Consider the following 26759-nt stretch of genomic DNA (forward strand, 5'->3'; position numbering starts at 1 on the left):
CAAGAGCGCGTGAATATGTATACCTGATATGTTAAGAACATATGTTGGATGTTAACAACCAACCTTTGTTGTGTTAACAACATAACATAAAAGTACTGAGCTGAGCATTTCTGACTTCATGAAATATGGAAACTCTGCCATCAGTTCTTGTATATTAAATGTGTTACTGAGTATTCTTGAATCTACCATCTGCCACACTTTGATCCTCTTTATGTTTCAAGGGGTCATTTGTTATGGCCTCTCTTATACTCATTATTTGCTGTTTGTTATCTTCCCTTTTTCTTATTTTGTCACTGACTTTGATTTTCTTCTTCTATTTTTTTTTTTTTTTAATAATGCCAGCATAAGTTGCCCTTGCTTCTTGAAATGTAAAAATAAATCAGTTCGTGTTACATTTCAATTCTAAAATGCAGGATAACATTAATCTAGTTCAGTAGCATGTAAAATTAAGACTTCTATTTTCTTAGAGTTGACTGAGATGAATTTTGTCAGAGTTTAGGAACTGAATTTGTTATCAGATAATGACTAACAAGCCTATTTTTTTATTATTTTTTTTAAGGCTGTCAGAATATGGAGGCGTGGTTTTTGGTGGATGGGCTAGGATGGCACAACCCATTGTCTCTTTCACAGTGGTGGAGGTTGCAAAGCCCAATATTGGTGAAAACTGGCCTATGCGAGTCCGAGCAGATGTCACAATTAATTTGAATGTCCGAGATAGCATCAAAGATGAATGGGAAGGTACCATGTGGTACTTTGAAATAAGATGCTCAAAATAAATGCTCATCAAAATATCCTTTGCCTTAATTTTAATTGTAGAGTTCTGTATCTGAGGTAGACTTGTCCATCTTAATACACTGTTTAAAAGCATGTTATTCAAATTTCAAGCCCAAGAAATTGGGATTTTCCTGAAACAAAGATTAAGATAGATCCAAGTTTGTTACTAATATTGAGATGTAATTTCTAATCATGCTTCTGCTTCAACAGAATTGCATATGCTTTTAAACATTTTAGCGTTAGGTTGTATGGGTAAATGACTCAGACAATTTTTTTTTTTTTTTCCAATGTTTTCTCTTTTTTTCCAGTTATCTTTAATAGGCTCTTCTTTTAAATTTATGATTATTTAATTGATCATGGTAAAACTCTGGCATTCATTAACATACCATGTCCTGAATATTGTTAGATTGCAGGAATATTCCAGTAGCTAATATCCTTCTTGTGGTTCTACTTTTCCAATGTAGGTTGATCCTTCCTCCACTGCTTTTAAACACTATAATAGTTTCTGAGAGATCAAAAGCAGTAACGCTTTAAGCTAGGTAATGTTTAAAACAAATAGTTAAAACTATTGTTGAATCAGGACAGAGGTGAAGAACTGATAACTCGTTGTCTGGCATAACAAGGTCTTGATGAAACTACATAAAGTTGGATAACAACATCCGGTGAATAATGAGAAAGTCCTTACCTCAGATAAAGGAGGTCTATAAAATGAAGTTCTTCAATGATCTTAATGCTGTGCAAAGTCTGCTAATTTTGTAGTGGAATGCAGTGTGTGTTTACTGAATTTTTTCTCGCAGATACGTGAGAATTGGTAGGTATACTGGAAGAAAGGGTTAGTGTTCAAAATGACAACAGCAAAGTAGAGAAAAGACCTTTTAAAAGTAAGGTATAATTCAACAGAGATTAATAAAAGAAATTAAATTAAACAAGAACAATTTACTGCACAAGCGTATGTTTGGAGAGTAACTTGTTAGGCAGTAGCTGTGCAGGAGGGAAAAAGTCAGAGTTCATCATGGTTCAAAAGCAAATGTGACTCCACAACAATACGCTACTCCTGAGGGAAAAACACTCTACCAAATCATATTGGGTTCTATAAACTGCAATGTAGCATGGAAAACAAATAACTTGGTTAAATGACCTTATACCCTACTAAGAAGATAACTGAAGTAACTTTGGAATTTTATGCTTGTTCTAGGCACCACACTTAAATTGTTAAAAAATAAAATTGAGAGTAATCCAGAAGAAAGCAACAAGAATAAGAGATTAATGACGCATTACTTTTGAGATAAGATTATTGGAAGCAGAATAATCTCAGAATATGAAGTGTGATGTCATGAAAAAAGCAATCAGTTTCTTCTCCTTCTATCTGAAGTCCTAGCAGATTTTAGTATGTAAGAGTAATGGAAAAGACAATTTAGTATGGTGCTGTATCGTCTGAGTTAAAGGGATGGTTTGAAACAGAATACATTATGATCTAAGCAGGTGGAATTTTACTTTTATTAACAGTATATATATTTAAAGAATGGAAAAGGAAAATGGCATTCAGTCAGTTCACTCAATGTTCCTTTTTGGACTCAGGTCTGCGTAAACACGATGTCTGTTTTTTGGTTACGGTACGTCCCACACAACCTTATGGCACTAAGTTTGACCGACGGCGACCTTTTGTTGAGCAAACTGGCCTGGTATATGTCAGAGGCTGTGAAATCCAAGGGATGCTGGATGAGAAAGGCCGTGTTATTGAAGAAGGTATAATGCACCAAAACTTGTTTGAAATATATGTCTGTCTTTTGTTGTTTTTTAATTATTAACTTGCTTCTATTGTAAATAACACAGACTGAAGTATTATTGGAAAATACTTCCTTGGAGAAAAAATATTATATTTATATATGCAGTCCCAAGAGAGGTTAATTATTTTCCTCTGGTACAATCTGATAAAAGTGGATTTAATTAAATATGCCTACTACATTTTTGGTTTAAGAATAAAATAGCTTGTATTCTAAAACTCAACTAGAAATGGTGTAAAAACATGAAACAATGTTTGAAGTGCTGTGCAGAAAATAATTATATGAATATGTTTAAAATACGTTTCAGAAGCGATCATGGGTCATTTATCTGGGTGCTAGTCTACTTTTGGCAACATGTCAAATTTTAATTTTACTATTTCATTATGGGCAGGACCCGAACCCAAACCTAGACTGAAAGGGGATTGCAGAACGTACAGAGTATTTCTGGACCCAAACCAGTATCAACAAGACATGACCAATACAATCCAAAATGGAGCAGAAGATGTCTATGAGACATTTAATATTATAATGAGAAGAAAACCAAAAGAAAACAACTTCAAGGTAAGGTTTGATACTCTTTGATACTTAGCACATTCAGATGAAGTTTTCCTGACTGAAATTAGTTCATTTTAGTGATGTGTACGTAGCCTTTCCAAATGGAGTTGGAACACTTTAGGATCTCAGAGCCCATCAGCAGATGATAATTTCTTCCTACAGCTAAGTGCTGGAGTAACTGAAAATCAGAACAATCTTAATTCATTTGAGGATTGATTTGAGAGAAAAAAAAAAAAAGTTTATAATTTCAGTCTTTCAAGAGATAGTGTACAGATTAGTTGTGTTTGGCCTTTTGGGTCAAGGCGTCTGTGTTCCTCTGTGTTCCAGGGCTATAAACTTATATTCCCATGTTATAAGCATGCAGAAATTCTAATGCATTTGTGATACAAACAGAATGGCCTTCTGGAAGTCCCGGAGAAGATTGTGAAACAGAAATGTGTGCTCTTTCGTAGCTCTTTACTGACAGGACAGCTTAGGAATTTGACACTGTTTTAGTTTTTGCATATATGCGCTGTATAGATACTGACTTGTCTAAAAAATAACTGTCAGTGAAAGATTGATACATGCTAACATGCTGGAATGACTTGGTTAGTCTTTAATATGTCATACTTTCTCGGTTAAAAAGTCACCCTCCAATCTTTTTTTTTTTTTTTTTTTCCCTTCTCCAATTTACAGGCTGTTCTGGAGACTATTAGGAATTTGATGAACACAGATTGTGTGGTTCCTGACTGGCTTCATGATATCATTCTTGGATATGGAGACCCAAGTAGTGCACATTATTCAAAAATGCCAAATCAGATTGCATCTCTGGATTTTAATGACACTTTCCTGTCCATTGATCACTTAAAAGCTAGCTTTCCTGGGTATAATATTAAAGTGACTGTTGACAATCCAGATCTGCAAGTACCCCCCTTCAGGTGATCTCAAAATTTCAAGTACTCCTCATCTGGTATTCTTGCTGCCTTGTCAGTTGAGTTCAGAGGTTGAAGTCAGGTGCTCTTTCTTTTAAGAAAACGTGTTCATATGTTAGTATCAAGACTTAATTGTATAACTGAGGTAGCTGTATACTACAGTTAGACTCAGGACCATCTTAGCTATTGTGTGCAAACATATGTCTCAGTGTTACTTGTAGGTCAGCCTATTGGTTTTATGAGAAAAGCAAGTGTGAAATAGAATCAAGACACATAGTATTCCCTTGTTGGTTGTGCTACCTACCCACCTCAAGTTCAGCCTAGTGATTTTTATTTACAAAATTTCCTTATATGTCACATTGAAGCAAATTACAGCAATTTCAACATCAGTTAAAGTTTGATATCCCATAATGCTTGCCTTATTTTAGAAATGGTCTCTGAAATAGGATGCCTACCTTTGTGAGGTAGAAAGTGAGATTTAGGTGTTTTGTTTCACTGGTACTGTTTTCCATCCCAGAATTTTAGTGACTAATTTTTAGATTTGAAAGTTCTCTTCCCTCTTTGTTGGCTTCCTTGTGCTTTTGGAACTGAATTTTGCATTGCATGGAGCTTTAACAAGCTTTAACAGCTTTTTTGAAACATGGCATGTAGAGTGTATGTGGAGAAAGTACTAACGCTATATAAATAATGTAATAGTTTGAAGGAATCACAAAAAGCTACCACATGCAATTTCCCTTGATGAACTGTTGTTAATTTTCAGATCTTGGGTCAAAATACAGATTTTCCTCTGTATGAAGAGCTATTTGTTGTTCTTCCTATTGCTGTATCTTTGCCTTCTAAAGAGACTTAAGAGATTATCGATGTTAAAAATGTCTGCATTGTTGTATCAAGATGATTGGATTGCTGTTGGAGTTCTTCTACCATGAAGTGCTTTTAATTATCTCCCTTTCCTCAAGTTTTTATTTCTAAATTTTTTTGCTGTCAGTGTTCTTCCAGTTGTCTCACAGCACTGCCCTTGCCTTTTATAGCTATGTAAAGTACGCTTTTAACATACTTTTTGTCAAATATGCTTTCTTAAAGGCTGCTTTACCAACATATTTTTTCTTTTCCATGTACTCATCAACATTTTGCTATCTTCATCTCCTGTTACCCTGTTGTGTGAAAGTTTATCTTTATGGTGATGAAAAAATCTTTCTTCATTAAAAAAATTCTAAGACAATCCAGTGTCATAGCGCATGTGTTGAAGTGTAAATTTATATTATGTGTTACAGGATAACATTCCCAATACAGGGAGGTAAAGGAAAGAAAAGAAAAGAAGATGATGGGAATGAAGAAAAACCTGAAGAAACTAAAACGTTGATTGTAGAGCCTCATGTCATTCCGAACAGGGGACCATATCCATATAATCAACCTAAACGGTAATAGATGCATGTGGACTTGGTTGCAAATGGTAACATGCATAGCAGTTCAGTTTCAGAACTCAAAATATCATGTTGTACATCATAAATTAAATGTCACTTTGATTTCATTACCAAAAAAAGATTTGGATATGAGACTATTATGCTTTGTATTTAAATCAAAGTACTCTATTATCCACTCTCTATTTAAAACTATTCAATTGAAAAATATGGAGAGAGACTAGCTTTTAGTATTGTTAGGACTTTGAATATTAGTATTGGAAAAGTTAATGCTTCATGCAATTGCCCTTGTTTTCTCTACTGATCTTTTCGAACTAATGACTTTTTGTAACAGTTGAGAGCTTAGTAAGGACAGAGGTGGATAAGTATTTTTCTTGTATGAGTATGCAAAATACTTGTTTTTTCTGTAACACTGGAATCTGAAGGGTCTCTTACATGAACGAAATACATTAAAAGCTTCCATTTGTTTTCAATAATATGTTTTAAAAGCAGTTAGAAATGTGAAATACTGTGTATCATCAGAACACTAAGTTGTATGCACAGTCACAGGACAAACATGTGACCCTATTCATGAAATAAATGACTTGTGGATCTTTTAGAGGTGAAGACCTGCATGTTAAAAGATGGGGGTAGGGGTGAGGGGGACTGGAATGGAGTATAACATCTACTCCTACCTATGATATCTGCAAGAGTATGAATGTGTTAGGAGGAATGTACCTTTTGGAATTTAGCAGTTTTTTTTGGAAAACTTTGTCTTTACAGGGAAACCTGGCTACTGGATTTGCTGAACACTTAATCAGTGCAAAGAAGCGCTGATTATGCTTAAACTGTTTTTTAGTAATTACAATAACAGGTAGCTAGCTATTCGTACAAAGACTTATAATAAAATTCCATTACAAATAATTCCTTTACTTATCACTTTGCAAAGGAATTTTATTATAGCATCAGCAATAATTTGATGCAATTAATGAAGAATCAATCCATACATATACTTAAAAGACTCTCTTTATATAGTGTATTTTAACTTAGGTCTGCTCCTACTTCAGATGAGTGGCATAAGTATGTGCTTAAAGTGTGTGAAGTAGGGAGAGCCTTGGTAGAACTCTTCTTGCTTGAAGAACAGCAGGATCTGAAATTGAATTTTTTTGACAATCCTTTGTCAGATTGCCTTTTTAAAGGAGAAAGGAAAAAAGTCATTACATTTTCTCTATATCCAGGTAATCTAGTAAAGTCATTTAACTTGCTACTTCAGCATGTCACGCTATTACTATAGGATTAAAAAGAATCATAGCTAAATAATTTTGTCGCACTCTTAGCCAATAATAACTGAGGACATCATTTTAAGTGGGATGATTTTGTTGTCACGTGGCCATTGTGATTTACAGTCTTGCTTAGAAATTGAAAAATTGCCAGGTCTAATAAGAAGATAATTGTAATTTTGGTTTAATTTATATAAATATTTGTAGGCATGTAGTTGGAGAAACATATAGCCAATTAGTTTGGCTTTAAACAGTTGCTTTTACCAAAAACTGCTGTCAAAATATGTCAATTTTCTGTGCATTTTCTTCGTTACAGCAATACTATTCAATTTACCCATACTCAAATTGAAGCTATACGAGCAGGAATGCAGCCTGGGCTAACTATGGTAAGAATTTTTTATTTATTTACCTATTTTAAACATTTTATGCTATCACTTGATTCTAGCTTCAGGTACATTCAATGAAATACCTGAAATGCCTGTTTCTGTAGCCTCTCTGAGGGTGCTTACTCTATTAGTAGCTTAAAATATAGGAAAATAACAAATGTTCAACATCCCCCTATCTTCACTAAATCGTGCTTTGGAAACACATTTGATCTCTGTATAACTGGATCCTGTGTCCTAGTGACTGAAGACTTCCCACAACAATCAAAACTTACTTTTTCAGTGCTTGAATTGCTAATTTTAGACTGTTTAGATTGCTAGTTTTAGCTTCTGCTATGTGTGTCTTTTTTTTCTGTTTTAAAGTACTTGCGTCATTTTTAGTTTGGTCTAGCTCCATTGAAGAAAATGAAAGTTACTAAATTGTCCTTAGGGGGCTTTTTTCTTCTGTCTTCTGAAATTTAATCTATAATTCCTTTATATCCTGCTGACATTTAGATATAAGAAGCTGTAAAAGAGTTGTAGATTTGTTAGGAAAGTGATTTCTGAACAATGAATATCTGCAAAGGTCTCCAAGGCTTAGCTGACTACAAGTGCCTGCATTCCAGTGAAGTAGTCTGTCCTGCTAGTGACTCCTCAGTGCAATGACTTCTCTGGTACTGTTAATCTCTTCTTGGACTATATGGGTGTTAATGCAAATTTTTATTTTTTATTTTTTTTATTAGTAGTAGTAGTACTCATTAGTAAGTAGTCCTCCTTCTCCCTTCCCTTATGTTTTTATTACTCCCTCTGCACTCTGTAGCTAGCACATGAAAAATGCAACACAAAGGAGAAAATAAATTTCAGTAGAATTGTATGCCATTTGTCACTGCCTTACTAGGTGTGCTGATACTCATAATGTCTTAAACCATGTATAAAAGTTCCTGAGTTCTTTGTAGTGTTTGAGTATGATGTGTTCTCTGTTGCAGTACTCTCTGTATGTTGATAGGATACCAACTTTAAGCTTTATTCATAAATCAGGAGCTTTTTATTTTGACAGCTGTAAAAATGTCACAGTGATAGATTAAATAATTTGGTTATTCAACAGTGCTGGAGGGTGGTGGTTTTTTTTTTTTTTTTTTTTTTTTGGAATGAACCCAATGATCTGAACTGCTAAGTTTTACATAATTAGAGTGTTTGTGTAAGAACACCCACACCAGTGAATAGGAGTATTGTTTTATATCAATATTATTGTCAACAGGAAAGAAGACTGAGAAATTAAAAATATTTGTTACTGTTTTTAGTATATAATTAAAAAACCAAAACAAAACAGGGCCAATGAGGGGGAGGTTGTATCTCTGTCACCTAATTTTTGCTTTCATTTTATTTTTTAGAATAGCACTGCATACTGTTTATTAGTGTCATTTAATATTTGCTGAGCTATAAATGACTTTCTATTGCAGTATGTAATGAATCATAATTACCATCTGTCTCACGTTTTGAGGGCTTTAAAGAAGTAACTTACTGTGCCTGATATTCCATCAGCTTATATGAATCTGTGAGAAGATGGTCTTTATGTGTGTGTATATATGTATAATTTTAACTTTTTTGCTAAAAATATATTTACCCATTTTTTAAGAAGAGGTTATGGAATGGAGTCTGGTAGTTCAACAGCAAAAAAGCAATGACCAAATCAGCTTTTTTTGAGGATGTATTTGTGCTTTTTTGATGAAATCACCTGGTTTGTGTTTGCAAGGAGAGAAGGCAGACTGCTTGAGAAAAGTTATGCAGCATAAGCCTGTGTTTTATTTTCTGTCATTATTTCATTTGTTCCTGTCAAATACGGTTGAGAAATACAATCCTACTTGTTTTTGAATCTAGCAATGAGATTGCTAGAAAATCATGCTTGTTTTATTCAGACAATTTGTGTGGTTATGTGTAAATATATATGAAAGCAGCTATTTGCTTCTTAACACTGAAGAAATTACATTTGAGATGTTTTTAATATTGTTTATAATATTTATTTACACTTTTAAAATGTCATATGTGTAAAATTTGTTAAAGTTGTTGGTATAATTGATCCTTTAAAAACATTAACTCTTGGTGTTGTATCATCAGTTGTAGATTTTTAAGTAAGTTAAGAGAATGGAGTCTGTCTTCTATTCTTTACTTCACCTTATTATTTCTCAGTTATGTTTCTTTGATGTATCTTTTTTTTTTTTTTCACTCTTTCCCTTATGTTTAGCCTGTCTTGGGGATGAACAGCATGGTTTTTTTGTTAGCGTTGCTTGTTTTTTTTGTCGGAGATTGTGAGATTGCTTTGTTTTTTTCCCCAACAGGCTATACTTCAGTCCTGTGCAGAATTTTTATAAATTGTGCATTTTTTTGTTTGTTTTTTCTTCTCTTTATTTTGTGGTTTTAGGTAGTGGGTCCACCTGGTACAGGGAAAACTGATGTTGCGGTCCAGATAATATCCAATCTTTATCACAATTTCCCAGAACAACGAACTCTTATAGTTACTCACTCTAATCAGGTGAGATATTTCATGTATGAAATTTTCCTGTAGTTAAAATCAAGAAGAGCAGCGGATATTGAGAATCAGTATGTTCAGGACTGCAGTTGTTTCTTACTAATGAAAGCTTAAGTTAGCTTGTGAGCAGATTTGCTAATTCTAAAATACGCCATGAAAATTTTGAATTTAAGGATAGTAGTTCTGAGGTATTAGAGGTTTTCCGGATATTTACCTTATTACGGGATAGAAATTAGGAAGTATTTTGAAAAAAAGTATCTGCACAGTTTTTACAATTGCACATTTACTGCATGCATGCCAAACTTGACTTGTACTAACTAGTTCTCTCAGGCACCAGTTGCTCCGTGCCTCATCCTTCCAAGGAAAGGCAGGAAAGGTAGAATGGCCTGTTCAGATGAATGCTTGCTTCCTATTCGTAAGAGATGGAGTCTGCCTGCTAATTTTTGAGCATATATAAAATAATAATAATAGTATTATAGATTCTTATTCTAAAGCCATCTGTGCTTTTGAAGGGTGTCTTTGAAAACTACAGTCATTATTTACTGGTCTCCCTAAGTAGCTTATCATATCTCCTTTATCAGCTATCTTAACTGAGCTTACCATTTGGAAAGCATTTCATCTTTGTTCATTAGAGTAAGATCAGGTACTTCCACTGACCGTCCTTTGGTCAACAGTGTAGCTTCATTTTGGTGGTAAGTTAAAACCTGGAAAATACAGGCCAGTCTGCAACGGGTTGTGGGTGAGTAACTGGCATTAGAGTTGAGAGCATTTCTGTTGTGGAGAAAAGGAAGTAAATAATTTTTGATGTGAGTATCTGAAATTGCACTTCAGGAAATAAACTAGTACCTCAGCAGGGTTTGTTTCCTGTGCCTTGACTATGTACTTAAACGTGTTTGTATGACTTCCATTTGACTTAAACGTGAACAAGCTCTGCTTGTACTTCACTCTCAGTTTTGTGGTTTGATGTTACAGTGCTTATAGACTCAGCTCTTTTAGAATACATTGAATTGAGGTGTGGATTCTCAGCTTTAGAAAACTGAAGAGTTTAAGGCAGGAGCCACAGCAAACCTTTAAGTTCAGCAAAATGTATTTATAAATATGGAATAGCCACGGTACCTGTCAATCACCACCAGACTGCACTCTTCTAATTTACAGTAAGAGTTAAATGAACAGTATTGTTTCAAAGTGATCTAAAAAAGCTAGTTGTAAACTGTGCCTCTCGAGGAAAAATGTATAAATTGACAGCTTTATCAACTAGATTTTTTGACTAGATAATTTAACGAAAGATGTAAAATCAAATTTAATTGTTGCATAAAGGAAGTGAAGACAAGAGCTTCAGTAGGCAGATATGTCCATTGTCAAGATTAACACAATCTAGCTTCAGTGTTGGCTTCATGTATGCTTTGGCTTTTGTTATACCAAAATAGGCATTATTTGCTGACTGTTTTACAAGTAATTCTTTGGTTTTCACTGCAAGGGTTTCTAAAAGCTACCTTTTCTCCTGCTCTTGTCAATCTTTAGGCCTTGAACCAGCTGTTTGAAAAAATCATGGCTCTAGACATTGATGAACGCCACCTCCTGCGTCTGGGTCATGGAGAAGAGGAATTAGAGACAGAGAAAGATTTCAGCAGGTGAGAAAGGAGGTGTTAATGATAGCTTGTATAAGTATTGTAGCTGAGACCAACGTGTTGAATCCATTCTACCTCCCTTGTCAATGAGCAAGGAGCTATGCTTGGCAAGTTTTACCTTTCTCATACGATTGAATTGCAGTTATGTAGAGTACGCTTGTTTTCAATGTAGGGTTAAGTAATTTTGATTTCTATTCAGTAGCCAAATGACAAAATCAGGCAATTGCTTGTTCACAAATTCGTCTGCTTGAATAAAAGTAGTTCACTATATTATACGTACACACGTGCTTTATAAAATTGACCTGTTTTGTGGGAGAAATCTGAATGATAAAGTTAAATTTTTGTGCAAACATGATAGCATCTCTGCTGGTGTACTGAATGTTGTGTACATGTAACTGTGAAGTAAAACTTGGTGCTTCTACTTCTTAAGAATATTGATTAATAACAAAATTGCTTGTTTCATTGGTAAGTAATACATTTTGCAAAATACATTCATAAGTCAAGCTATCAAGTACAAAGACTTGAGAACCTGTTCTGGTAAACACTTGTATGTTTTATATTACATGTTAGTCCAATTGACGTCAATAGGATTACCCACATTCATAAATGCAAGTGAGGGTATAGGGGTCATGCACTGGAAATAACTGGACTGTGATGTATTATTATAGCAATACCTTGACTTCTAGAAGTTGTAGTAAAAATTATATATAGTCACTAGAAGTTATTCACATATACATCTTTGAGTTTCATTTAGCAAAAGAAATACTTTGTGATTTTTTTTTAATATGAATCATTTGATATAATTTTTTTTTTTCCCAGAAATTTGATAACCAAGAACTTAGTGAAATGATGTCAGAGTAGATATTTATTTAGTAATATCTAAGATTTAGTAATATTCCTTGAACTATAGTGTTCATCATTAAAAGGAGTTTTTTCTGAGATGTTCTGTTTTGTCTATTTTCATTAATTTCCGGAGTAATTCCAGACAAGAAGTTTATTTCCTATATGCCTTCTGTATTTATTTTACTGGTTTTTTAAGTTGGTTTAGAATTCATGTTTTCTGTGTTAGGCTGCTTTAGAAGGCACAGTACCACTTAAAAGAACTTCTGCTTGCAAGCTTCTTGTCCTATTTTGCACCTGCAGTAGACACAGCAAAATAGTGAGTTTTGCCAGCATAAAATGTTTAAACAGAGGAGCTGTTTAAACTGGTACTGTCACTTAAGAAACAAAGGGAATCACAGCTAAAGAAAACTTTTGTAGCAAGGAATGAATATATAACAGAGGGCGGGCGTATGACTTGAACTGTGAGAAATAAGAGGACATCGGGAAGTGTGGAAAAAAATGGTTGCAGTCACTTGTAATAATGATGGATTGGTTTTGCTTAAGGAAAAAAAATAACATTGCGATGATCTTAACTGTCCTAGTTCCTGAGAAACTTGTTTTTTCCGGTTGCTGACAATATGATTGTCAGTTGTTTCTTAGTAAATTAAAATCACTAGGTTTAGCTTTTCTAACTTTTGTAAATAAGACAATAGAACCCATTGAGGTCCCAGGGATTGTCTTTTTTTTCTGTGCAGAAAGTTTGTTTTATGAATAGTAAGTTTTATAGGAACTCAAAATTTAGCCTTTATTCATATTTGAGGTTCTAACTAATTTCTATTTTTAAAAGAAAGTGCCCTGTTTCCCTCATTTGTAATTCCGACAATTCTCATATTTGTTATCTTAAAATGAAGATGTAATAAATGTGATACAGTGATTTTTTTAATTATTATTTTAATTATTTTTAAAGGAGAGGAAAAAAGCTGGGAATGAATTAGATAAGAAAAAGCAGACTGGAAGGAGTAAGTTACAAACTAATCAGCCATAAAAGGTTTTCAATGGACAGCTCTGCGTACAGGACTTCCTATGTGTGGATGCAGACTTGTCTGTTACAGTGGTCAAAGCATTATTGCAAGGCGTTTTGTGTATCACCAAAGGAAGATAGACTTGCATAGAAACTTGGGTTATCGGTTCCAGTTATGATGGATGGTCCATAGACTTCTGTAACTTGCATGTGCTTGTATAATGTCTAATGGTTCCTAAACAGCACATAGGAAGTAATGCTTTCATGTTATGAGAATATTTTTACTAATATTTATGAAACTTTTAATGATGTGATAGGATAAAAAAGCTTCTTTTACAGTAATAGTTCTTACATGGCTTTGTAAATTATTAGGGCTTATCAAGATAGAAATAGTCAGCAGGTAGCAAACGTTTGTGTTTTGCAAGCTGCTAGTAGGTGTGATATCACATTGTGATACTTAAATAAACCACTTGGGATTAAATAAATTGAAATACAAAATATGTTAACCTTAATTCATTTTGTAGGTATGGAAGAGTTAATTATGTTCTGGCTCGAAGACTTGAACTTCTACGAGAGGTTGGGCGATTGCAAGAGAGTCTTGGAGTCCCGGGAGATGTTTCTTACACTTGTGAAACAGCTGGCCACTTTTTCTTATACCAAGTAAGGACTAAAATAGCTTTACAGAGACTACATGACCTCAATGTAGTCTTTGGAAACACACTATAAAAATTACAGTGAATTTTTCAGGATTGAGTCTTAAAAAAACAAAACCACACAGCATTTTCTTTGGTGGTTCAAAATACAATAATAGCTAAAGCCATAATTATAACATTACTTATTTGTATTGCTATTGTTTTAAATCATGCCTCTTAGTTTGTGAGTCATCAGGCTAGCATTCCTGCCCTTCATGACTACTGGCAAATTTTCTAACCTGGAGTTTCCCCTTCAATTAAGAAAATCTGTGGGATGCTTTGTATTTTAGACAAACAGTAGATCAGCTACTTAATATTCCTTCTAGAAAGCTTTTATGGTTAAAATAAGATGCATAGTGTACAGAACAGTGATCCTATATATATTGTTTTTCCTTCATTCCCCTCCGTGTACCTGTCACTGACCGTGTCCACGTTAGCAAGTAATATGGCTTAAGCAGACTTGGGGAATGGTACTTAGGACCAAATCCCCACACTACAGGTATTTTTAGAGAAGTTAATTTGGGATAGCTGTAGTGTGTTCCTAAACATTATTAAACATTCATTTAGGTGTTGGAGACTGCTAGGAGCACTACTAAAGCACATTTTCTGGTTTAATTTCCTCCTGAAGGAATCCAGTTTGGCATTTAAATCAAAGTATTTTAAGTAGAGATGATCAGGAAGTTTGCTTGTGCATTAGGTTTATGTGGCAAGATTTTAATATCAGAAGGTGGAGGCTGCTGGGGTGACCTCTGTGAAAAGTAGCCAGGGGCTGACCCTAGGTTAAACAGAGCCAGTTCCAGTTGGCTCCAAAACAAACCACTGTTCGCCAAAGCTGAGCCATTCAGTGATGCTGGTGGTGCCTCTGTGAAAACATGTTTAAGAAAGGATGAAAAAACATCTCACATCGCTCCAGCTGTGAAAGAGGACTGATGGCTGGGGAGACAGGGAGGGGCATAGGAGATAGAGAAACAACCCTGCGGGCACCACGGTCAGTGCAGGAGGGGACGAGGTGCTCCAGGTGCCAGAGAATTCCTGCAGTCTACGGAGAGGACTATGGTCGAGCAGGCTGTCCTCTGGCAGTCTCTAAAGGGCCACAAAAAAACACATACTCACACTGCACTCTGTGGAGGTCCATGCCACAACAGGCGGTACCCTTTCTTTAGGTATCCTAAAGAAAGCTGGAGCCTTTGGAGAACCCATGCTGGAGCAGGCTCCTGGCCAGAAGTTATTTTCTGAAGAACTGCACCCTAGGGGAAGGACCCATGCTGGAACAGCTCTTCAGGAAGGGTGGAAAGGAGGTTGAAGGGTCAGGAATAAGAGTGTGAAGTTGAGCTTGGAAAGGAGGGAGGGTGCAAAGAGAAAGTGCTTTTAGTTTTGTCTTTGTTTCTCAGTGTCCTACTCCATTTTTAATTCACATTAAGTTAAATTAATTTTCACCAAGTCAAGTCTGTTTTGCCTCTGGCTTACTGGTAAGTAATCTCCCTGTCTTTATCTTGAGCTGCAAGCTTTTCTGTCGTATTTTCTTCCCTCATCCTAGTGAGGAGGTTCAGTGATAGTTATTGGGTGTAGGTCTGGCATCCAGCCAATTTCAACACACTGCACCACAGCTTTGAAAATGTCCTCCTGATACAAGATCAAATGCTAATGTAGACATCTTGGTTTTGTGATTAAAAACAGTTATTTTATTTAGTAAGTGTGCAAGATGATAACTGTCCAATGACTTCATTACATTAAAAACACATCTGCATGACACTTTTGTTTACTATAGGTAATGTCCCGTTGGGAGGAATATATCAGCAAAGTGAAAGTTAAAGGTGGAAAATTGCCAAATGTTACAGACGTGTCCAGTTTCTTTCCTTTTCACCAGTATTTTGCAAATGCTCCTCAACCAATTTTCAAAGGCAAATCCTATGAAGAAGATATGGAGATTGCTGAAGGCTGTTTTAGACATATTAAAAAAATATTCACTCAGCTTGAGGTAGGTGATATGTAACTGTGAAAGGTAAATTAATCTGCTTAATCCTAAAGAAAGTTTACACAGTTCCAAAGTACAGTTTGCCCTAAATCCTAAAAGCAATATATGCCTTTAGGCACCTTCTTTATATTGCAGGGCGGCATTCAGGTGAGAACATCCCTCTTTGAGTAATTCAGGTGTCCATCACAATAGAGACAAGGGTCTAATCTGTTTTATTTTAAGCCTAGGAAGCACCCATTTTATGTGCTTCTTTTTCACTGATTATGTTACTAAAGTTGGTGCACTTATCACTCACTGTTCCCTTGATCCTTACAGGGTCTTTGTATTTACAGTGATTTGCCTTTAGTCAGATAACCTAAAAGTGTAACATAAATGGTTTATCTTATTTTTTTTTTCCCAAAATTGCTTGAGAGACTTTTAAAAGCTCTAAGGTAAGGGTTACCAGGGTATCTTTTCATCATATTACCTGTATTGGCCTTTCTAATATTAGATGTGATGTTATGATGCTGTTTAAAAAATAAAAAGGGGAGGGGAGTGGAGGACAGAATGAAAATATGAAGAACCAGTAAAGCAAAATTGTTTAGGGGAGGGCTCCTGAGAGTCAACTGAATAATGGTCTGAGAATTTTTATATGCATACAGGTTGCAGAATTCTTGGATATACTTTAACAAGCTTATGTTTTGAAATCCTGTTGTCTCCAGGTTTAGGATACAAAGAAATAAATAAAAATCCAAGATGGAATTGTTAACAGTACATACTCATAACTTTCTTGCTTAATTTTACTAAAAAGGTGGACAGATAGATAGTTTCAGTGAATATGTTTCATAAGCAGTATTTTTATTTATTTTTTAATTCTGTTCTTCAAAATTTCTTTTTTCTACAACAGGAATTCAGAGCATTTGAACTTCTCCGCAGTGGCCTGGATAGATCCAAATATCTGTTGGTGAAAGAAGCAAAAATCATTGCTATGACTTGTACCCACGCTGCTCTGAAACGACACGACCTAGTTGAATTAGGTTTCAAAGTAATGACATTAGTGATGCTACACTTTTTTTTTTCTTCTTTTTGTCATTCCCCCTGCTTCATTTAGACCTTTATCTCTCTTAATTCTTTGCATCTAGATTATTTTGAGTTGCATGTTTTTACCTCTGTTTTTAATTGTAATTTTAGTGAAGTGAATTTTAACTTCTGGTTCTGTAAGTAAAAGATTGCTTTTAAATTACATATATTGAAATGCTTAATAGTGTATGCATATAAAAATAAGTTAGCTTTGCCATATGAGATGAACTGCAGTGATATGATTGGGTGATAAAATAAAGGATGAATTGGGGAAAAACATGTTTATTGTAACTTTGCTTACCTAAAAAATGATCAGTTTGAGAAAAATAGCTATAATGCAGTGCTATTTTCACTCTGCAGTGTTAACCCTAAGTATTCATTTACTACAGATGTGAAAAAAAAAAATTACCACCAATAATTCTTTTGTATTTTTCATCTATAATGGACTCCATTGGATCACAAAAATGCACCTTTTCTACTTCACTACAAGAATACCAAATTAAGTTTGCTCCACTGCAGAATGCTTTTCCATCAAGGATGGATTATGGCATATGGGAAGCATATCCTGTAGTTCAGTCATTGATTTTTTTTCTAGATGTAAAGCCTGATTGGTACAGATAGATTTGCCATTGATGTAGTAGAATTTCATCCACTGGCACTGACTTAGTAGTAGTGATATTTTGCCTATAAAGGAAGACGTTGCTGTAATTGTCCTAGTAATGAAAAAAACTTTAATTTCCTAAATAAGTAATTGATGCTTGTTTTTGGTAGGTTGAATAACAACATTAACTTGTATTACTTGGCTGATGGGCATCTCTATTTTTATTTTCTCAGTATGACAACATCTTAATGGAGGAGTCTGCACAGATTCTGGAGATAGAGACCTTTATACCTCTCCTGTTGCAGGTCAGACCTGAATTATAAAACATGCTACAAAAAAATGGTAATTGAAAGTCTGTGTTCTTGAACAATACCAAATATTGAAAGGAAAGTATCATGTGCAGAAAGTAACATAGAACTGGTATTTCCAATGGAGCAGACAGTAAGAATTCTCATGTTATTCCTCATTAGTTGTTTGTCTTACATACCAGTGACTAAATAGTAGTACTATCAGGGTTTCACTTTGGAAGCATGAAGATATTTAAGTGAACTAGCTTTGTCACTTTCTTACTTGTATTCTTTCTCATTTAATACATATTGCTAAATCATTGCTAGTTTTATTAAATAATATTTTTTAACAGTTTTTATGAAATAACTGCTCTTTGTTTCCCAAGATCATAAGTGCTCTCTGTCATCCTGACTGCCAGTGTTGCTTGTTCAGTTTCAGTCAAAATTAACAGAGATAAAGTGGATACCAAGTATCTACAACTTCGAGGAAAACTGTAGCCAAATAAAGAGGAGACATTCTAAGTGATGTTAATGATGATAACACCACAAGGAAAAAAAAATGAAAACAGCAAACAACAAAAAATTGCTGCTTATACTATGTCTGCTTTGGGCCAATAATTTTGCACCTTTTATTTAGCTAAGTTGGTAAATGTTTAGTTTGGTATCAACTGCTGCTTATGCTGTTTGGCAAACCAATAATTGGTAGCTATAAAAGGAATGTGTATGTGATATGGTTGAATAGAAGTCTTGCAGTTGGAAGGGTGCCATTAATGCAAGGAAGGAAGGAAGGAAGGAAACTGAAGCTAATGTGACATGTGGTATGTTTATAGGACAGTCTTTAGAAAGCCACATAGCAGTAGCTCTGTATGCAAAGAAATGTGTCCCCTACCCTTGTACTGTAAGGGATTGATGTAGTAGAGGGCTAACACTGTTACAGTTGCATATCTTTCCCTAAAAACATTTACTCTTATCCTTCTAAGATCAGCCTGTCTTTAAATTTGTTGTGCCTCTGGTGAAGATTGTTGGCTCAGCTCTGGGGTTGGTTTTGGCATCCTGAGCTTGAGCTGCATCACCACCTACTTTTAAGAGCTGTAGGCCTTCCTAAGTAGGCCTAAGAGTGCTTCTTATACACCAGTGGCTTAAATGACAATTTCAACCCCTTTCAAGTTATCTCTGTAATCTCAGATTAATGTAAGATAAAAATTCACCATTGGAAGGGAAGTGTGGGCTCCCTCAGGAACTCTGCAAACTCTTTAGCTGCAAATCAGAAGATGATGTGTGGGAAGCTGGTGAAACTTAAAACAGTGTGTGCTATTCGTTTGATTCTTAGTGTTGTGGCTTTCTAAAAAACTACAGACTGTTCATTTTCTAGAAGTAATTTTCCTTTTTAGATGTTTTGCTTGGAGCAAGTATTTTCATTGAAAAACAATGATTTAAATTCCTCTAGAAAACCACATCCAAGCTCGGACTTTCATTCCAAAAGAAACTTAATGTCAGTTGAAAAAGGCATGACAGAAACTCCATGAAATATTGGTTAGATTTATAATTTTTCGCTTTGCTCCTTAACAATACAAGTTCAAATACAGTTGCAGGAAAGCAACTCCATATGGGCCTAGTGCACAAAAGAATGTGTGTATCCAAGATACTGCTATTAAAGCCCAAGTCCTGTGTTCAGTCTTACTGCAGGTTTCTTCTGTTCTGGGGCCATTACTATGGTTCTTCTTCACCTTTTTGATTTGGTAAAGGTGACCGAGTTTTGATAATTCAGAGCAGGGAGGCAACTTGTTATTTTACCATCTAAACCCCAAATATGGCCTGAACTCTGAAGAGGAGCACATATTTCTGTCTTTTGGGGGGTGTATGGAGAGCAATCAAACTTGAAGCTTTTTGCAAATCATAAAACAGGAACAGTTCTGCTCTCTTTCACTTTAGTTCAGCAATTACAATAATAAAGTGGAATGGACTTGGTTTCTTTATGTCCTGTGGACTTAATGAGCCCTCATTGTAGTCTCTAGAACAGCAGTGAAATTAGGGAAACCTGAAATATAAGGAGATTTCTGCTTAGCTAGATAGCTCTGTGTCATAACAGTATGTAAGCATAAGTTGTAGTTTGGGTGGCTTCTCATGCAAGCTGGTCTGTAGAAGCTTAGGTTATTTAAATCTCTGTTTAAAGACAAGTGTTATACTCCAGAATGTTGTTTTTGCCTTTTGGCAGTCTTGAATTTAATGCTACTGTAGTGCTGTGTAATGAATAATTCCTGCATGGCTCTTTCCACGGTTTTCATTTATAATGAGATTATTCCATTTAGTGAAATAATCATCATGTAGTGGTTTTCTAACTATTTGAATCAATACTGAATAACATGATGCATCAGGTTAGTGAAGGGAAAGGGCCTTCACTGCATATATAAGGGCTTCTGCATATATAAGCAATGCAGAAGCTGAAGACTTCTGTAACGAAGGCAAACTTTTTTTATGATAAATCTACATTCTGTGGGATATCCCATGATCATTCTTTGAGGAGCCATTCAAATAGTCACTGAAAATTGAGACTGGTTTGTTTATGTTTGGTTGTTTTTTTGGTTGAAAAAAAAATAGGCTTACAAAGTAGTAGTACTTGATTTCTTGCACTTGTAATTCAGAGCAAGAAGGTTTTTTTAAAAAAATCAGAGAGCTCTTTGCTGTCTGAGATTAAAACTGATGATAAGAGCAGAATGTAGTATACTTGGACTTCTCCAAATCAATAACCTTTTTTGGAGAAAAGGAAATAGTGTTTTTCCCAGCTATTGAAAATATTTTTCATCTTCTTCCTTTCTTAAGGAATCTTCAGGCTTGATGAGGTGGACAGTCCAGAGTGCAGTTTCCGTCCTTGCTCCCTGATCAGAGAGGGCTTCAGAGTTCTTCAAGTGGCAAGAAAAGGAGCTTCAGGCTCTGTCTTGAATAGTTCTCCCATGGGGACACGGAAATATCAGAGGAGTGTTTAAAATAACAGGGTCAGAACTGTAAAAACTGGCAGTCAGAAATCTTCAGGATTCTGATTCCAGGGTAATGTTACCCACACATCTGTTCCTTTTACATCCCTCTGTTAAAATAATCCTTCATGAACTTTCTCAGTACTTAACGTAGGTAAACAGAGGACGATGGGGAACTGGAAACAGCTATGCATAACATACTGAAGGGCTTTCAGTCCAAGAGCCATGGTGACACATCTTGGTCATGGAAGAGAAAATGTGAGAATTCTAGAGGTAAACAGGAGAAGCATACAAACCACAAAAACACTTGAAAGGCAGGCAACATAGAGATTAGAAAGAAGTTAATAGTTGTCTTTAAAATGATTGCAGTTCAGTGTAGCTTAAGAATAAAATTTAGGGTTTAGACAACTAATTTGACTATTAATGTGTTGTAATTGAGTGCCTCGATTATATTGTAATACTTAAAATTATGCAATTAATTCTAGAACCCTCAGGATGGATTCAGTCGTTTGAAGCGGTGGATTATGATTGGTGACCATCACCAGTTGCCACCAGTCATTAAGAACATGGCTTTTCAAAAATACTCCAACATGGAGCAGTCCCTTTTCACACGGTTTGTTCGTGTTGGAGTACCGACTGTTGATTTGGATGCACAAGGAAGAGCAAGAGCAAGGTAAGCTAAAGAAAATGGCATGTGTAGCTAATACCAGGTCAAGTGGAAAAACGCATGTATAGTATTGGAAACTTTAGATTATCAAGACAGGAGTTCGCAAAACTGTGATTTATATTTTGTTCAATTTGTTTCAGTTTAGATTAGACTAGCTTAGACTAGGAGGCGGGTTTTACTTTGCTGAAATGCAGTAAGATTGGCTTTATTTTATATAGTAGTATTCTGAGTATTTCAGTGAAAATGATATTTGAATGAATGTTAAGTCTCTTTCCTCCCCACAGAAGAAGCTTAGCTTTTTTTTTTTTTTTTATTCCTTTTCTGAATTAATATATTCAAGGCTAAATAAATATTTGCTATTCCTCATAAGGTCTGCAAAAAGATGCTTTTATTACGGGATTTCAGATGAGCTTCAGCTCTGCCTGATAGTCAGCCAGGTTGTCCTCCCAAGAACATAATGCCTTAATGCCTTTTTGTGCATAGATAGATACTTATTCCTCATAGTAAGAGAGAACTTTTATTTTTTTTTTCAATTTAACTGACATTTTCAATGTGACAATTTAGATATCAAATTTATTCATATTTGTGGCATCTTATTAATAAGGAAAAAGAAAACCAAAGAAGAGAAAATGATTCCATATAAATCATATATGTATGCATATATATATATATATATATACATATATATATATACACAAACATGCTTAGTCTTAAATCCTAGGTTTTTTCTAGGTATAAAGTACAATGAACAATTTGAAGAACTTCTTTTTCATTTAACAAACATTGGCTTTTAGAATATTATTTTCTAGCCATATGGACAACAGTTATTTACATTATTATATAAAAATGCAAATTATGCTTCAGTGTGAGGACAAATGAAGCTTTTTTTGCCATCTACTATTTTACAACATCTCAGAGGGAACAGCAGAATGTTTGCAAAGTGAAGAAAGTTTCTTGATCAAGTATTATTTCCATACCTTTCTACTTTTGTGCTCATAGGTAACTTCCCCATGAAGTATTTGTTACTTTACCTGGTTAGGATATTGTTCTGCATTTCTGATTGCGGCATTTTGGTTATATTACTCTCCCTGAAAGTATCAGGGATGATTGAGAATTGTATAGATTTTTGTCAGCTTCCCTTTGCTTTTCAGTTAATACATGGCAACGCACAAAATAAGAAAATAAAATTCATTTTGCAGTAAGAGTCTTTGCAACAAATAATACAGAAAATCCATTTGCCTTTACTCCTTTCTTCCTTGTAAAGAAGCATTAATATTTCTTAAATTTTGTAATGTTAAAATGCCTTCTAGATTTCTTTGCAAAATTTGTACCCTTCAATGGAGAGCTGATCAGGCAGAGCAGGCTTATGGCTGAGACACTACTGTACTGAGTTTCTGCCAGACATATATGTATGCTTCTGTGAATGACATGCTTCTTTGCATTTTGCAGGCAGGCCTCTTGTGTTACAAGCTGGCCAGTCTGTGTAGTTACAGTACACTTTTCATCAACACTTAGATCAGGCTTAAAACTGTTATTTGTCAAACCGGCCCTGTAGCTAAGTTATCAGTTCTATCTCCAAGCACGTACAGAGTATATTCAGATCCTTCAGGCAAAAAATGTTTACATATTGGCTCAACATTAAGGGGACAAATCAAAATTCTTAAATGTGAGGGACCACTTGCCTGTTTACCTCTCAATGTACAGCTTATCTAGTGGGGAGAAGATGGTGATCAAACTGTTAGAGACTTTTTTTTTTTTTTTTTTTTTTTTTTGACTTCTGTTTCAGACTGATAGCTTAGTTCTAAATAAAATGTCCTTCTAAGCTCATGGTGTGAGTTTGTCACAACTGCATCACATCACTGGGTGGCATGAGATTTTTCTGCAAGATCATGACTGTCCAAATTTATTATGATTTTAGCCTACTGCTTTGCATTAATGACTTGTTCTGACTTCAAAACAAAGCAGAAATGGGGAGCATGTCAGGCTTTTCCCCAGTTTAATCTGAAATAACAGTGAGTAATCATTTCTGTCCACCTTCTTCCACATTTATGGAAGATGAAAGTGAAATGAAGGAATTAAGCATTCAAGGTTATGACCTCATAACCTTGGTTAGTGGCAGGAAAGAATTCAGTCTTGAGAGGTCACAGAGTAATTCTCTATACAGTAGTGTTTCACTGCAGGAAAAAATATTTAAAAGAAGGTAGTAGTTAAGCAACTGAATTGCTCATGTGTATAATCTAGCAACTTAGTTTCCCTTCCTTGCCTCTAGCTTCTTCATTAATATTCATTAATAGCTTAAATACCAGGATCTAATATCCAAATTCTTCCTAAAGAGGTAAATCACGTTCCCTTTTTGGGAATCCACAGGTAAATTAAGGCTATCCATGACAATGTTCAGTTACCACAGGAAATTTCTGTTAGCTGCAGCATTTGAACAGATCTGCCAAAACCCTTTCTGAAAACTTTGCTATTAGAATGTTTGTTTTTTTGTTCTCAGTTTGCAAAATAGAATATACTGTGGTTCTTTCAGTTTCTGCCAGCAGTTCTCTATGTATAAGATGCCATATGTACAGTTCTGTACAGTTCTGTACAGACATATAATTATGTATAGTTCTTTAGTATAAGATGCCATAGAGCAGGAGAAGGGGGAATTCACTTCAGGTTACAACCATATGTGATGAGGATGTAAAGAATTAGCCAGATTTGTATGCTTTGTAGAAAGAAGTAAAGTCTACAGTTTTCTGTGAAACAACCAGACAAAATGAAAAAAAAAAAAAAAAAAAGTACTAAGTTCAAGAATTCACCTTTAATTATTTTTGTCTTTGTGGTTTTGGACAGTTTATGTAACCTCTACAACTGGCGCTATAAGAATCTGGGTAATCTGCCTCATGTCCAACTTATGCCGGAGTTTAGAACAGCCAACGCTGGATTTTTGTATGACTTCCAGCTTATAAATGTAGAAGACTTCAATGGTGTGGGAGAGTCTGAACCCAATCCTTATTTCTATCAGGTAAGAGAAATAGTGGATAGTGTATTTAATCTGGATATGGTTTATTAAATCTTCAGTGAAGACTTTAACAATACTGTAAACTGGTGTTTATGTTCTCAGATAACACAGCCGTGCATATGAATGATACTTTTTCTCCTCGTAATCAGTTTTGAATGTTGAAAAGGGTGATAATGTGTTATGTTGTGCTTTTTTGCTCAAAGTGAATGACTGCTTGCTGTTTCCATTTTCTCAAAGTTACTGGGTTGGGGCAGAGATTTGGTGCATAATTCATTATGAAACAATGTTTTGGCCTATGGCAAATTAAAGGCTGCTGTACTGTCATGATAACAAAATAAGCACAAGCATTTATCTGTATGAAGGATCGACATTTGCTCTGTGGCAGTGTTTTAATTTGATCTGTATATAAGAATGCAAAAGAGCCCATTCATAAAAGAAAGAAACAGTACTACAAGAAGTATGCATAAGAAGCAGAGAGACATTGAGGGTGAAGTGAATTGCAAAAGAAAAGCTTAGCCTTGAAATTTCTTGACTAAATTTTCAAATTAAGCCAGCAACAACAGCCTTTATCTATTTGTTTAAAATAGGAAATCCTTTGACACTTGTAATGAGATGCTTACATTTTCAGTCCTCTTATTCTTCTTCACTAAAATTTTGTTTTAAAAACAAAGATGGGAACATTCTGGCACTTAAATAATCTATTTGGGTTTTCCAAAAAATTAGAAGCTGGATTTGTGTGCAAGTTAGTTAATACAAATAGAGAACTAACACCTTATATCTTGTTTAATGTTATGGAATGCAAACAATATAGTTCAATATAGTTTAAGCTAGTAATATGCATGTTCATTTTTTTTTTTTTTTTTTTGCTTACAGAGATCATTGAGAATGTTAATCTGTTTTTTTGCAAGGTATTCATAGGGTATGCTTGGGTTCCTCTTGCTTTTTATTTTATTTTATTTTTTTCTTTTTAAATACGAGCTAGCATGCTGTTACTGAATGAAACAAAGGCGTGAGCCAGAGTCCACTGCTTATCATTTCTAGCTTGGGGTGATGGTTGTTTGAAGGGGAGAGTTTTTGGTGTTGGAGTTTAAGCAATAACACTAGCATATAAGTAGTAAAAAGCTGTCTGCTGAAACAGCAGTAAAGCAGAACCCCCTTAATAATAAGAAAAAAATAAATGAGGCTGACATGTCCAGCCTGGTCAAACACATGCTAAATGGCCATAAGATCCTTGTATAAATATAAGAAGAATAAAATTCCACAATTGAGAATAACGTTTTAACTTGAAAGATATTTTTGCTCACAGAAAATGGATGTAAACAGGCTATGAATAAGTTAACTCTGAAAATTGGACAAAAGCTCCTAGAGCCAGAGGAGTGATGCTCTGGGACAACTGTCTTTTTTTTATTATTTATTTATTATTATTATTATTATTATTATTTACTTAGAAAAGTTAGGAAATATACTTTAACATTAGATACTTTGAGATTGAATAGGTGTGGCCTGAAATAGAAATAACTGAATTTGATAATCCAGGTGTCTGTCTGTCTAATCAATTGTTGAAAGGAGTTTCATTATTCTAGTTCAATGAGCTCTTTTTCTGAGCATACTGGAGAGTGATTCACTGCAATTTTTTTTTTTTGCTTGCTTGTTTAAAAACTTGTTAAACTGTTGCTAAACAGATTTTGTTTGTTTGCCTCTTTTTTTTTGTTTTGTTTCTGTTTTAAACCCCTTAAATTTAAATACTGGTATCTGTAGACTATCAACTATTAATGTTTTAATAGCATTAATGCTATTAACATGGAATTATAATTCCACAGTTCTAAATAAGAGGTGTGTTTTTGGTATATTAAGTAGAAGAAAAAAGTTGTATTAACACTTCTTGAGTTCTGTAGAAATACATTAAAGTGGAGGTTCTTTTGGGCTGCCAAGTATATAAATGCATTAGGTGCAAATATGTAAATATTTACGTCTTTGAATATAATTTAAATGTTAACACTTGTTATAAATGAAGTATCAACTCAATCTGAATTTAGTAATATTTATAAAATAAATATTTATAAAAGCTATAAAAGGCAAGTAATCAGTGCTGGGTGTGCGGGGAGTCTACGCTCCACCAACACGCACACACAAAGATCAAACATTCTAAATATACAGAACATTGCTTTTACATATTAAACCCAAGTATGCCTATACATACATACAATCAGGAAAGGTAACAAACAATCCTTTAAGTTCCATGACTTAACAGTCTCCATTTTCCACTCCTTTTCTTGATTACAAACAAGTCTCCATTTTCTATTCCTTTTGAACAATATATCTTGCTTTAAGTTGTCAAGCAACTCGGCCTTCGGGCCTTATCTATCCCGTTCTTCCCGGATCGAAGAAAAGCATATCCATCTCCTCTTCAAGGCCAATAGGCCTGGGTCAAAAGGCAC

The 26759-nt window shown here is 34.8% G+C and overlaps 1 protein-coding gene across 1 annotated transcript in view; it reads left to right on the forward strand.

Annotated features, from left to right (window-relative positions):
• The window catches only part of AQR (aquarius intron-binding spliceosomal factor), a 53551-nt gene that overhangs the window by 18763 nt on the left and 8029 nt on the right, over nt 1–26759 (forward strand). The window contains exons 17-30 of the mRNA XM_032188147.1: nt 560–738; nt 2353–2520; nt 2950–3119; nt 3789–4030; nt 5296–5442; nt 7018–7087; nt 9483–9593; nt 11112–11221; nt 13586–13721; nt 15522–15731; nt 16615–16752; nt 17622–17693; nt 21133–21320; nt 24153–24324. Of these exons, the coding sequence (XP_032044038.1) occupies nt 560–738; nt 2353–2520; nt 2950–3119; nt 3789–4030; nt 5296–5442; nt 7018–7087; nt 9483–9593; nt 11112–11221; nt 13586–13721; nt 15522–15731; nt 16615–16752; nt 17622–17693; nt 21133–21320; nt 24153–24324 (2113 nt within the window). The remainder of the gene's footprint in view (nt 1–559; nt 739–2352; nt 2521–2949; nt 3120–3788; nt 4031–5295; nt 5443–7017; nt 7088–9482; nt 9594–11111; nt 11222–13585; nt 13722–15521; nt 15732–16614; nt 16753–17621; nt 17694–21132; nt 21321–24152; nt 24325–26759) is intronic.

The sequence above is a fragment of the Aythya fuligula genome, chromosome 5 (assembly GCF_009819795.1).
Source record: "Aythya fuligula isolate bAytFul2 chromosome 5, bAytFul2.pri, whole genome shotgun sequence".
Taxonomy (NCBI): domain Eukaryota; kingdom Metazoa; phylum Chordata; class Aves; order Anseriformes; family Anatidae; genus Aythya; species Aythya fuligula.